This window comes from Danio rerio, chromosome 17 (genome assembly GCF_049306965.1).
Source record: "Danio rerio strain Tuebingen ecotype United States chromosome 17, GRCz12tu, whole genome shotgun sequence".
In the NCBI taxonomy this organism is placed as follows: Eukaryota; Metazoa; Chordata; class Actinopteri; order Cypriniformes; family Danionidae; genus Danio; species Danio rerio.
The window spans coordinates 21034712-21047592 of NC_133192.1; the positions used below are offsets into that span (position 1 = coordinate 21034712).

Genomic DNA, 12881 nt, shown 5'->3' on the forward strand with positions numbered 1-12881 from the left:
CTTTTTAAAATTAATTTCATTAATAATATTGACATATGAAAGTGTTCATTTGATTTTTTTTTACAAAACAGTTTGTAAAGTATGATTTTCTGTCTTTTAGTAGATATATTAAATGAGAGACTTGCCTTGTTTACCAAATACTGTAAGTGGATCTAGATGGATTTGCAATGTAACCACTAAATCAAAGTTAAAAAGCTATTATTTTTTATTTCACATGGAATCTGCACGTGAATAAATCCACAGATTTTTAGCCCATTAATAAATCTATTTATTCACTTGTGTTAATTTATATGTATTCATTTTTTAAAGTTATTTGTGTAATATTATTGATTAATATAAAATTATTTACAAAATGTATTTACAATACAGTTTTTAAAGTAATATTTTCTGTCTTTTAGTAGATATATGTTATAGACTTGCTTTGTTTACCAAATAAGTTTATCTAGATGGATTTGCATTGTAAACATTAAATAAAAGCTATTATTTTTATTTCATACATTAAGTTTTTAGTTATGTTCGTCTCAAAACATTTCAGCATATCCTGCAATTCTGCATACCCTGTAAAACCACTGATTTTTTTACAAAATTCTCCACAGAAATAGTAAAAAATGTTTGCAAAATCTGTCTGGCCATTCTCATTAGGTTTTATTGTAAAGTGTTACTTTTATCATCCTTTAGCAATTTAATTTGCTTGAAGCAAAACATGGTTACTCTAAACATAAATACAAAGCAAAAAAAAAAATGTTTGTTTTTCTGTAAAGTCATCTTTTTTGCAGCTTAGGTCAATATCATGATAATACCACTACCGTGATGATACCTTCAGTAATTAATCGCAACAAGACAATCTGATACTGTCAGAAGAAGAAGAAATAAGAAAGTTGAGCTGTGATTTTTTTTTATTACTGTGAGCTAAATTTGAGATTCAGATCCCATTTCTAAATGATCCTTACAGATTGGTTTGTAAATATTTAATGATTTAGTTAAAAGATTAGACATCACAGCATTAGACTGTGTTCAAAAATATGCCAAGATTTTCTATGAATAGCAATGCCCACTTTACTTCTCTTATAGCTTCAGAAGACTTCAAATATTGTGTTTTGAATCTTTTTTTCCAAATTGAGTGGTTCAGTCCTTTGTAGAAAAAAAGTCAATTAGTATGACAAGCGGGAGAGTAAATATCATGAATGTAACATTTTGGATGAATTGCTTCCTTAAATGGAATTTAAAATACTTGGTTTAAACAAAAACCCAAACAAGCAGGTCTGTTATGTTTCATGTAGGCTGCATGTTTTCCATCTTTGGAAGAACGATTGGCAAGTTTTCTTGACTTGAATATTCTTTAACTCTGCTGTTTTATTGTATAAAAAGGATGTAACAATCGTTTATGTAACTTTCTGGTCTTGTTTAGTTCCAAGCTTTGTGTGAGCTTTTCTGGTTAGTCTTTCCTGAAAACACACTCATATCCTAAGAAATGCCTTTAGGACATTAAAACAAATCTATTGAAAGCCCTTCTTTTAAATACATGAAATACTCTGGCTTTTCCCTCAATCCACCCAGCAGACAAGATGAAAGAAGATGCTGGTCATGAGAAGAGAGAACATGAATTAAACGGACAATGCCAGTGGTTGTAGTACTAGAAAAGTCAGAGGTTATCAGACCGTTATCTATAGTAAAACTGACAGAGGGCGCCATGATAAACATTATCGAGGGTTTAGACAAAGGGTTTAACCTTATCAGCGTTACATAAGTACCACGCTGATTTTTAGGAACAGACAAACTGCTGTAAAAAAAAGTAAACGCTGATATACAAGTTTATCATTAAGGATAGGCTATGTCCAGTGAGTAGCCTACAAGTGGTTTTAATAGCCTACCTTTACTTATTGCCGCGTCCGTGTCTTAAGAATGACGTCAGGTTCCGTGTACTGTGCTTTTACGTGTTGCTCATGTGAAATCTGACGGAATGTCGTCCTAAACTACTCTGACCTACTTTGCACAAAACTGATGCCGCTACTACTTAAAAATGGCGCGAAACAAATCATTAGCAGATTAATTTCAGTGAAACACACAGCACAATTAATCCCATGCTAACGGTTTTATTTGGTTCTTTTTAGTTTGCATGTAATGTAGTTCTATAGGCTACATGTTGTTGCAGTTGTTATGTAGGCTGCAGTACATTTTGGTTAGTTAAGTTTTACTTTATAGCCTACATTTAAAGCAAAATAAGCAACGAATGATAGACTTGGTTTCTTCTTTGCTAAATAATACTTTTTTAAATAATAAAAACTGCGAGGGGTGACAGTGGCTTAGTGGTTAGCACTAGCCTCACAGCAAGGTTGCTGTTTTGAGTCCCAGCTGGGTCAGTGGCATATTTCTGTGTGGAGTTTGTATGTTCTCCCAGAGTTCATGTGGGTTTCCTCTGGGTGCTCCGGTTTCCTCCATAGTCCAAAGACGTGCGATATAGGTGAATTGAATAAACTAAATTGGTCGTAATGAATATAAAGATGTTTCCCAGTACTAGGTTGCAACTGGAAGGGCAACCTAGTATGGGTGTAACCTCTGCTGTTTAACCTATGCTGAATAAGTTGGCGGTTAATCTGCTGTGGTGAGCCCTGATGACAAATAAAGGGACTAAGCCAAAAGACAATGATTTAATGAATACAAATGACAGATTGGACTATGGATTATGAATAATGGCGTATGTTAGCTATATGATCATTATGTGATGACTGAGATTTTAAAACTATGCATCAACTGAGATACGTTTGCATAATCATGTATTGTTTAGCACTTGGAGCCTGCTGACAACAGTAAATAAAACAAAAATGTAGATCAAAACCTGCAAAAAGTTATATAATTTAGCTACTGTATATGAAATATATTACTTAGTTGAATTGGTTAAAGGCTACCTTCAGATCCTACATTTGAAATTTACAGGTTCAATATGGTTATTTTATTAATTTGTAGGCCTTGTTATGTTAGCTTTGTGCAGGACTTCTCATTTTAATTAAACATATGTCACTGAAAAAGTCTTAAAATTTATTTAATAAACAATCAAGTTTTGTTTAAGGTGAGTTAAGCGATACATGGCTTCACAGAAATCTCTCCAGGTGTAAACCATTAAAATGTACAAAAAGCCATGTCTTACCGAAATGGGATGACTTTGGCAGTTTGATACACTGCCAAATACACTTCAAGCCAAATACTTGATTCCAGGAATAAGCCAAAAAACAAATGGTTCAAAAACATTTTGAAGGTTTATAATTATTCCGAAAGCACTTGTTTTATGTGTTGAGTTGCATTTGTATAAATGTACGTTTTAGTAAAAAAAAGGAAAAAAAAAAAAAAAGGTTATTAATTATTAATTAGTATTTGAATAATAATTTTGTGGAAAGTGGACTAGAATAAAATAAAATAAAATAAAAAAACAGTTGCGTTGCTTGATTGTAAAATCATGACTACCGTGATAGGTTTAAAGTTAATTAAGCCTGAACGAGTATATCTGCATTTGACAATGTGTTTGCCTCTCTAACAGAAGTACTGAAGTTTTGTTCTATTTTGAATCTTTTCCCAGAATGTTCTGGAAGCTGGCAATACCTGCCATTTTGGCATGGACCTTATTCGCATCTACAGAGACCAAGAAGCAACGTCCTCAAGGTTCCATCCCCTCCCCTTACAAGCTAAAGGGCAATGATTTATCATCGCCATCCCATGCACTAGCATCACTGCCTCAGCATACTGCATCAGCACGACGACAGAAGGGTAAACATGACATGCTGTCATCGAGTCGTGAGGCTCTGGTGGTCACCGAGCGCAAGTACCTGAAGAGTGACTGGTGTAAAACACAGCCGTTACGCCAAACTGTGAGCCTGGAGGGCTGCATAAGCCGAACCGTTATCAACCGGTTCTGTTACGGCCAGTGTAACTCCTTCTACATCCCACGCCACCTGACATCTCAAAGCTCACATAGAAGTCGGAAAACAGCGTCCACACCAGACCACACCACTTCATTCCAGTCCTGTGCTTTCTGTCGACCGAGCCGGATAACCACAGTCACCGTCCGGCTTCACTGTCCTGGGCTGCAGCCGCCATACCGCCAACGGAAAGTGCAGCGGATCAAGCAGTGCAAATGTGTGTCTGTTAATGTCAATGCTGCATACTGAGATGAAACAATGATTTAGGGTGTTCCTTTCGGGGGAAAAAGAACTGTGGCTGCCTGACAATCAGTGTGTGAAATGTGCCAAAGACAACAGCTAATCAGAGGCCTGGCCACCTTCATTATGTCTGGACTCTACCACAGAATGCTAAGCGGGAATACTTAATAGCTGCCGAGCAGCGTTCGAAACAAAGCTGGATTTTTTTCTTCTTTTCTTGACAATACGAAAGAGCTGAGAGTTGTTACATACGAAACCCAAACTGTCAATTGTGTTTTAAATGAACAATGTTTGATCTTTGACCCCCTGAAAGCTTTTCCTTATCAAAACATGGAGTGTCTGTCCTCCTGCTTTACCTCAGCAGTGCTGATTCTCTGTAGAGTGCAACAGTCGGGTTCTGGAAGTAGAAATCCTATTCATTTTCTTATTAAGGGATATATATATATATATATATATATATATATATATATATATATATATATATATATATATATATATATATATTTTTTTTTTTTTTTTTTTTTTTTTTGTGACAGCTTATTACCTTTTAAGTCTTACTGTGGGCTACAAGTAACTAAATGATTCTGTTGAAGACATCAGCTTGCATTGTGTCTGACAGGATAGAATTCCACATGATAAAAACTACATTACCATACCATAATTCTGTATGATTAGATAAAAAGTGCACCAAAAGAATCAGCCACTCCCATAATGCACTGCAAATCACATTCTCTAAATAATTCATTCATTTATTGTCCTTCAGCTTAATCCCTTTTTTCAACAGAGGTCGCCACAGCGGAATGAACCGTCAACTTATCCAGCATGTTTTACACAGTGGATGCCCTTCCAGCTGCAACCCAGGAAACTCATGCCAACACAGGGAGAACATGCAAACACCACACAGAAATGCCAACTGATCCAGCCGGGACTCAAACCAGCGACCTCCTTGCTGTGAGGCAACAGCGCTAACCACTGGGCCACCGTCACCTCACAGAATGGATGGAGGAATGATGAAATGCAAATGTCATGTTGTCATTGTCACGTGACTTGACAGCATCCGTTGAGCTGCTTTAGGCAGCATGGTGGCTCGGTGGTTAGCACTGTCGCTGGTTCAAGTCCCAGCTGGACCAGAAGGCATTTCTGTGTGGAGTTTGCATGTTTCTGTGTTTGTATGTGTTTCATACAAGTTCACCAGCTGGAAGGACATCTGCAGTGTAAAACATATGCCAGAGGAATTGGCGGTTCATTCTGCTGTGGTGAATGAGGCAAGGACAAAGCCAAAGGAAAGTGAATGAGCTGCTTTACTGGCATTCAGAAATCGCACATGTACTGTAAACACTGTAAATAAAAATATATATTTTTCATTTGTATCTTAACTAAATTTTAACTTTCAAATACACATCGATGAATTTGCTCTTCAGTGTTTGGACTCTCAGTAGTGATTTTGAAACCACACTGAACTGAGCTGAACTACACTTAAACACTAAAAAACTGAACTACACTGTTCCAATTTACTATGACCTTTTAAGGTGCTTTGACAATGTTTTGTCTACAATGTAAAAGCGCTTTGCAAATAAAGGTGAATTGAATTGAATAAAATTGAAGCACGGTTAGCCTCTTTTCAACATAGAAATATGTTGACATGATCTATTTTTTTTGTTTACAGTGTATTTAGACATATATTTTTTCCCTTAATTTTCCCTGCAATATTGTCAAATTTTTTTGGTCAAATTATTGAGCAACTTTGTTTTCTTCAAATCAATATATTTAAGGATTTATCGCATTGCAAATATATATATATATATATATATATATATATATATATATATATATATATATATATATATATATATATATATATATATATTTTTTTTTTTTTTTTTCATACAATATTAGTTTCTTGTTAGCCAAAAAATAACATAATTAAAAGTATTTTTTAGACAAGTAAAACGTTTTCAGAAATATCTACCTTAAGTTGGATTTTCTTTAAAACCAGCAAAAATCTGCCAATGTGGTAATTTTTTTTTATAAAATATAATTTTTTCACACCCCATTGGCAGATTAATCAGCTTGTTTTTTTTTTTTAAATCACTAAATTTTGATTTATTATTTCTAAAAACATATTCTTGATGAACCTTTTTTTTTTTTTTGCAGTGTATTTATTTATATAATTTTTTAACGTGTTTTAAAATACTTATGGGACAAATACTTCCAGAAGAAAGGCCACTGATCAACAAAATGGACGAACACTGTTGCACTCTTTTAGTTTTGTTACTTGAAAGCAGTGGAAAGGGTTTGACCACCATCTATCTACAACATCTTGTCTTACCTTTACCAGCCGTTGTTTACATCAGCGCTAATGAAGGACAGGAGAAGACATGAAAGGACACTGGGTGACTCTGGACCTTATCGACACGACATTACAGGGGGGTCCACTTTATTTTGACTAAGGACAGTGGGGGATAAACTATATTTTGACTTGGTGCTGCCATTGGACTTGCTGAATCTGATGGAAATGATGTTGTTGGTTTCAGTTCGTCTAGTCTGGGCCCACTTTAATCCAACCCATAGAGACTTTGAGCCTGTTAGTATGTCATGATGAGTTATGATGATTCACAATGTGCACAACATAAACCGTAATGTTTATAAATCTTTACCCTAAAGTCTAACAGACACATTTTCATAATGACAATATTTAACAAAATAGCAAAAACAATGTGTAGATAAAGGAATTTATGACAAATCAACCATAGAAATTCTATAAATATATATGTAAAGTATATAATGAACATTCTTTAAAAAATAAATCTATATTATTTCACATTATAATCTGACTTTTGCTTCATTTTCCTTTTTACCCTATTCTGCAATACGGAAGTGTGCTAATTTTGCAGTTGGTTTAGTACCTATGGGAGCAAATAGTGCATATGAGAGAAATTACATGGGTGTAATAAACGACAGAAAACGGTCAAACTACAGTACTTGCTCTACAAACAACTCATCAAACAATTTTGTGTTAAATAGACATCTAATAGACGACTTACCATCTTGGGATGTTGGAAAAATATCTAATAGATGTCAAAGAACTGCCCAAAACTAAACTATTAATCAAAAAACACATTAGACCGATTTAAGCCCAATCCCAATTCTATTTTTGTACCTCTTCTCCTTCCCCTTGCCCCTTGAAAAAGAGTGTAAAGGAGAAGGGCTTCAAAGTTAACCTCTAAAGCCGCCTTTCCACTGCACATGACATTCGGACATGACTGTTGGAATACGCCCCTTTGTGGCAGTCGCACAGAATATTCAGTTTTGTCGTGCACCATGGGAAGCGGATTCTCGCAGTGGTGTCTGAAATAAAGAAGTGCAAAAGCAAGAGCCTTTATTCTCTGTGCATGCACCATGGTTAAATGAATGAATGAATACTAGAAACTCACCACAGACTGAAAACAATTTTGGAAATGTGGAGACAAGATAAAAAATAACAATATTTGTATTACACATTTATGAATAGAATTTAACAAAATATTTATAATAGAATTTGTAAACTTTTTTTTCTGATTCAAAAAATAATGAAAAACTCCTATTTCTCATCTCATGTGCATGAACCTGATTGGACAACACTGAAATACATCACATCTGGTAGGCTGGTCATATATATACGATCTAGTCGCAGGAGTTCAAATATTTTGACAGATCCGTAGCTCAAATCGGATCCGAAAATTCCAGATAAGGAGTTGATCGGAGCTCCACGCAGCTCCTGGACTACACTCTTCATTGGAAATGAATGACTTTTGGTCTGTCGCTTGTCGTGTGCAGTGGAAAGGCGGCTTAAAAAAAAGGGACAGCACTACAGCACCTGCACTTGTCATCGTGAGCTCTTGCTTCATATGAGATAGATGATGGCAACTGCTGAAGTTATTCCAGTTGCATTATTTTTGCTATTGATCTTCAGGAAATCACTGATGGCATATATTATGTAATCATAATGATATAATGTGGCAATAAGCTCGTAACTGTACTGTGCATTTACACCCCGGCCATATTCATCGATGTAAACACACAAAAAACAACATTTACATTATAGCAGACATTGTAAAAAGGTCAGTCCCAGCCACCAGATGTTTCTGACAGGGTATTTGAGTGTTATCGAGTGACAGATGTTAAAGAATGTTGTTGGACTGCTATACGGGAGTTATTATTATTATAGGGATTATAGATAGCAAATATTTACACATTTTTTATTGTTTTTTTTTTTTTAAAGCATGACGGTAAAACATGAAGGCTGTTATGAGTGTATAAAAACATGCTTATGTGTCAGAAAAACCCATAATAATGACAAAAAATACAAATTTGTGCATCCTCTTACTTCCGTGTGCATCCATGCTGCAGGAAATTTTCTTACCCCTTGGTTTTGACTGTGGTTCTGAAAAATATCTGTTTGAAGGGGTATCTACCCCTTCCCCTTAGCCCTACGCCTTCAAGCTAAAGAGAATTGGAACACCCCAACCCCTTCACTTGAGTGCGCAAAATGAGGAGTAGGGGTGAGTGGAAGGGCTAAGGGGATACGGGGTAGAATTGGGATTGGGACATGCGTAGTCATTCATTCCTTATATAACTTAAGCAATGCTTAGACGTCTTTAAGAAATATTTTAAACAGAAAGAAAAATGCTTGCTGGCAAATGTGTTCATGGCTATATTTAAAAAGTAGAATAATATAATAAGAAAATATCAGTTTGCAATAAGAAGCAACACAAAATGAAAAATGGCAAAACATTTGAATTTGTTTCTCAGCAACTGTTCATTAAACAGTTCTGTTGTAACAGAATCTCACAATATATGACTCAGTGCTCTGTAAATTTCATGGCCTGAAGTAGATAAACACCTGTGGAGGAAATGAAAGTATAGATAAAAGTGTAAATTTATTTAAATAATAGTTTAGGTGTAACGTTTTTATTATATTTACAGTATATTTTTTGCCCCCTCTATATGAGCCACCAAAACACACAAATATTATATCTGGATATTGCCATTTGTTTCTTTTTCGTTATTAGTTTTTGCATTCAGTTCTTCTTAAATTGCAGTGACCGCCAGGTAAGCATAAATGTTCAAAGGCAGATTTTTTTATTTGCTCTTTTTTTATTGATAAATATTATGGCTTTTATCGTTTCACCTAAAAATAGGGTATTTTACACCATGTAAATACACATGACATCCTTCACTACAGAAAATATAAAAATAAATGTGCATGTTTATATATTCTGTGGGCCGGCTATTGACTATATTAGATATTTAAAAAGTGCATTTGTAAAACTGAAAATAAATTATATTTTTAATTTTAAAGGGAATTCATCCCTCCAGCAAAACAACCCAGGCTCATTCTGAAAATGTAGTCCCGTGAACGTTTCTGGAGACCGCAAAATATGTGGTCGGAGGTACGTATGGCTGCATTTAATTTTTTTTAAGCGAACGCTGCGGAGCGGTGTGACGCTGTTCCATTCGCTCACCTCCATGTGGAGGGCTTTCCCACCGCAACCAGTTTGTCCGGTTAGCTTGCCTTGTATGTCGACGGACTGAAGGTGCAGAGAGGGGCTGACCACGACGATGACGACCGGGTTCTAGTCCGTGGAAGAGCGGTTCCAGAAATCAGGTAAGAAAACAAAAAAAAATAATCCAAAAAATAAAGCAAACAAGTTCATAACAGGGTGAAAATGTGGTAAAATCCAAAAACGTGGTAAATATCAGACGTGCTTTTCTTTTTCTGGACAGCTTTTGTGAATTGTCGTTGGTTGGGTTTAGGGAAGGAGGAGGGTGGGTCAGCCGATTGGCCAGTCGCACCGTCAATCATTTTGTCATTCAGACAGACAGGCGTAAGGTCGTTTTGACAGCTGCATCTGGCAAGAACAGCGCGGGCACGAACGGCACTCGCAAGAGACGTTCAAGACGCGAAAAAGCGTACACAGCGGCCTCTTGCGGATTCGTGAAAACAAAAACTGCAAAAATACGTACTTCCCGGGACGTATTTCGCGGTCTCCAAAAACGTCCACGGGACGACGTTTTCAGAATGAGCCTGGGTTGGTTGTGTAATTTCTGCCAAAAATAATTGGATTATTGATTTTGTTACATAGAGGAGACTGCCTGTCAGTTGTGATGCCAGTTACACATTCAGGAGAGTTTTTCTTTGGATAAGTTGGCGGTTCATTCCGCTGTGGTGTCCCCTGATGAATAACGAGACTAAGCCAGAGGAAAATGAATGGCTGCGTTCGAAACTGCCTACTAATCAGTAGGTACTGCATTTGAATTTAAACGTCGTACCCAACCATTAAAAAAGTAAGTTCTATACAGTACGAATGTGAAAAGTATGAATAGAATTCGGACGTACTACATCCGTCATTTTGTCATGGTCACATGACCTTCCTGCATCAGTTGCGTCGCTTTACTCCCATTCATGAATTCGCTCGCGGGGCATCATGGGATAGCGCAGCATGCATGGGATGTGCACTCCAGAATCTCGCTGGAAGTATACTGATTTTCGTATTCTATGAATTCGGACATACCACTCGGCTCGCATACTGATTTTAGCGTTCTATGTAGTATAGAAGTATGCAGTTTCAGACCCAGCCAATGTTTGAATGAATTTAAAGAAAAACCTTCCCAAACAACTAACCCCAAAATAATTTATTTTTCTTCAGATCAGATAACCTGTCATTTATTCATTTACCTTTGGCTTAGTCACTTATTTATCAGGGGTCGCCACAACGAAATGAACCGCCAACTATTCCAGCATTTGTTTTACAGAGCGGATGCCCTTTCAGCCGCAACCTAGTACTGGGACACACCAATATACTCTCGCATTCACACACGCAATAAAACACCACGGCCAATTTAGTTCTTCCAGTTTACTTACTGTATAGTGCATGTTTTTGAAATATGAGGGAAACCGGAGCACCCCGAGGAAACCCATGCTAACATGGGGACAATATACAAACTCCATACAGAAATTCCGGGACTCAAACCAGCAATCTTCTGTCTGTGAGGCGACAGTACTAACCATACAACATATTTCAGGATCAGGTAATTTTAAGACCCGATAGCCTAGCAGACACTGCGATCACATAGAGGACAACTGCACTGTGGGGGTCCCGAGTTTGAATCCCTACACGCAAACCCCCCCAATTTCACTTCCTGTCAATATACTTTTCTTGCCATAACAAAGGCAAAAGAGATGTATGTATACATCTTTATGTGTCACAATACTGTCAAGTTATATTAAGGTCAAAACAATATTTAGACTTGTCCTTATTTCATACCCTCTTGATAGGCATACACACATGTTTTTTTATAGACATGCAGTATATGGTAAGGGGCATTACTTTTTTTGAGTAATGGTAGAGGCTTGTTTTTATTTCTGACAGGGCTGCAAGTAGTTAACCAATCAGAGCATGTTTTTCAGAACAGCACTTCTGCCAGAGGATTAAATAGATGTTGCAGTAATTTTTATGACCTAAAAAGGAGTAATGCTTTACTTGAAGGGGTTCATACGACTCTCATGAAACTGTTATATTCTCAACATGACATCATAAATATGAAGGAGGTTTTTTCATGTCTATGACAACTATTATTATGTGTCATTAGCTAAGTTAGGTCTTTTTAAATGCATTGTATAAGATGTCTTTGTTAAGACAACTTGAAAATTACAAAGACAGGTTGTAATGTATTTGTGTGTGTTATGAGGCCATTATAACTGCATCATCAATTGTATAACAGGACTATTCATATCTTTTTTGGCCTCAACTACAGTACGCTGTTACATATTTACTTATTTTATTTATTTGATGGAGTATTCACAATTTTAATGACAAATTTCAATGTTCCACTGAAAAAGTGATGAGAAAATATGCATGACAGATTATAAGACAGGTGACATAGTGGCTCAGTGGGTAGCACAGTCGCCTCACAGCAAGAAGGTCGCTGGTTCGAGCCCCCTACAGTCAAAAGACATGTGTTTTAGGTGAATTAAATTAGCTAAATTGGCCGTAGTGTATGAGAACGAATGCAAGAGTGTATGGGTGTTTCCTACTGAAGGGTTGCAGCTGGAAAAGCATCTGCTGTGTAAAACAAATGCTGGATTGGCACTTCAATCCACCTTGATTAACAAAGGGACTAAGCTAAAAAGAAAATGGATGAATGAATGATTATAAGGACCTCATGGCAATCATGTTTATGACAGATTTTTGACATGTTGTCTTGATAATGTCAAGTTGTCATAACAAAGACATCTTAAACAATGTCATCTTTGCATTTAAAAACACCTAACCTAACTAATGACACCTAATTACAATTGTCATAAGCTTGCATAAAAACTCCATACTTGTGTTATATAGATGTGATAATTATAAAGGTGTCACGTCAGTCTTATCAATGCCCCTTGAAATAAAGTGTTACCAAACAGGTAAAGTTTCTGAACTTTATGGGCACTTCAAGCTTGGATTGTCATTATTAAAAAATACAGAAATGACAAATGTATTCCAATCATACAATAACATTAAACATTTAATTTCACGGCTATTAAGTTTACGCTGAAGTAACTTATTATTTAAAAAAAGAAAGAACAAACAGACACATAAACAAGTCTTGAGTGATTCGGTACAGCAGAATTTCACATCTTCTGGCCCAGCTTAGCTTTCTGTGAGAGGGAAAAACCACAAAACATCATGCATAAACAAGAGTTTA

The 12881-nt window shown here is 36.2% G+C and overlaps 2 protein-coding genes and 1 long non-coding RNA gene across 4 annotated transcripts in view; 1 reads left to right on the plus strand and 2 right to left on the minus strand.

Annotated features, from left to right (window-relative positions):
- Positions 1 to 2159, minus strand: part of LOC141378553 (uncharacterized) — a 27020-nt gene extending 24861 nt beyond the window's left edge. Inside the window, exon 1 of the long non-coding RNA XR_012393340.1 lies at positions 1872 to 2159. This is a non-coding gene — a long non-coding RNA (uncharacterized lncRNA). The remainder of the gene's footprint in view (positions 1 to 1871) is intronic.
- grem2a (gremlin 2, DAN family BMP antagonist a) overlaps positions 1 to 4270 on the plus strand; it is a 27831-nt gene extending 23561 nt beyond the window's left edge. The window contains exon 2 of the mRNA XM_005158681.6: positions 3572 to 4270. Coding sequence (XP_005158738.2) covers positions 3573 to 4160 — 588 coding nt within the window. The 5' untranslated portion in view covers position 3572 and the 3' untranslated portion in view covers positions 4161 to 4270. The remainder of the gene's footprint in view (positions 1 to 3571) is intronic.
- Positions 4271 to 10813: 6543 nt separating this feature from the next.
- fmn2a (formin 2a) overlaps positions 10814 to 12881 on the minus strand; it is an 80049-nt gene continuing 77981 nt past the window's right edge. For both annotated transcript variants that reach the window (XM_021467387.3, XM_001333025.9), the window contains one exon: positions 10814 to 12834. In XM_021467387.3, coding sequence (XP_021323062.2) covers positions 12808 to 12834 — 27 coding nt within the window. In that variant the 3' untranslated portion in view covers positions 10814 to 12807. The remainder of the gene's footprint in view (positions 12835 to 12881) is intronic.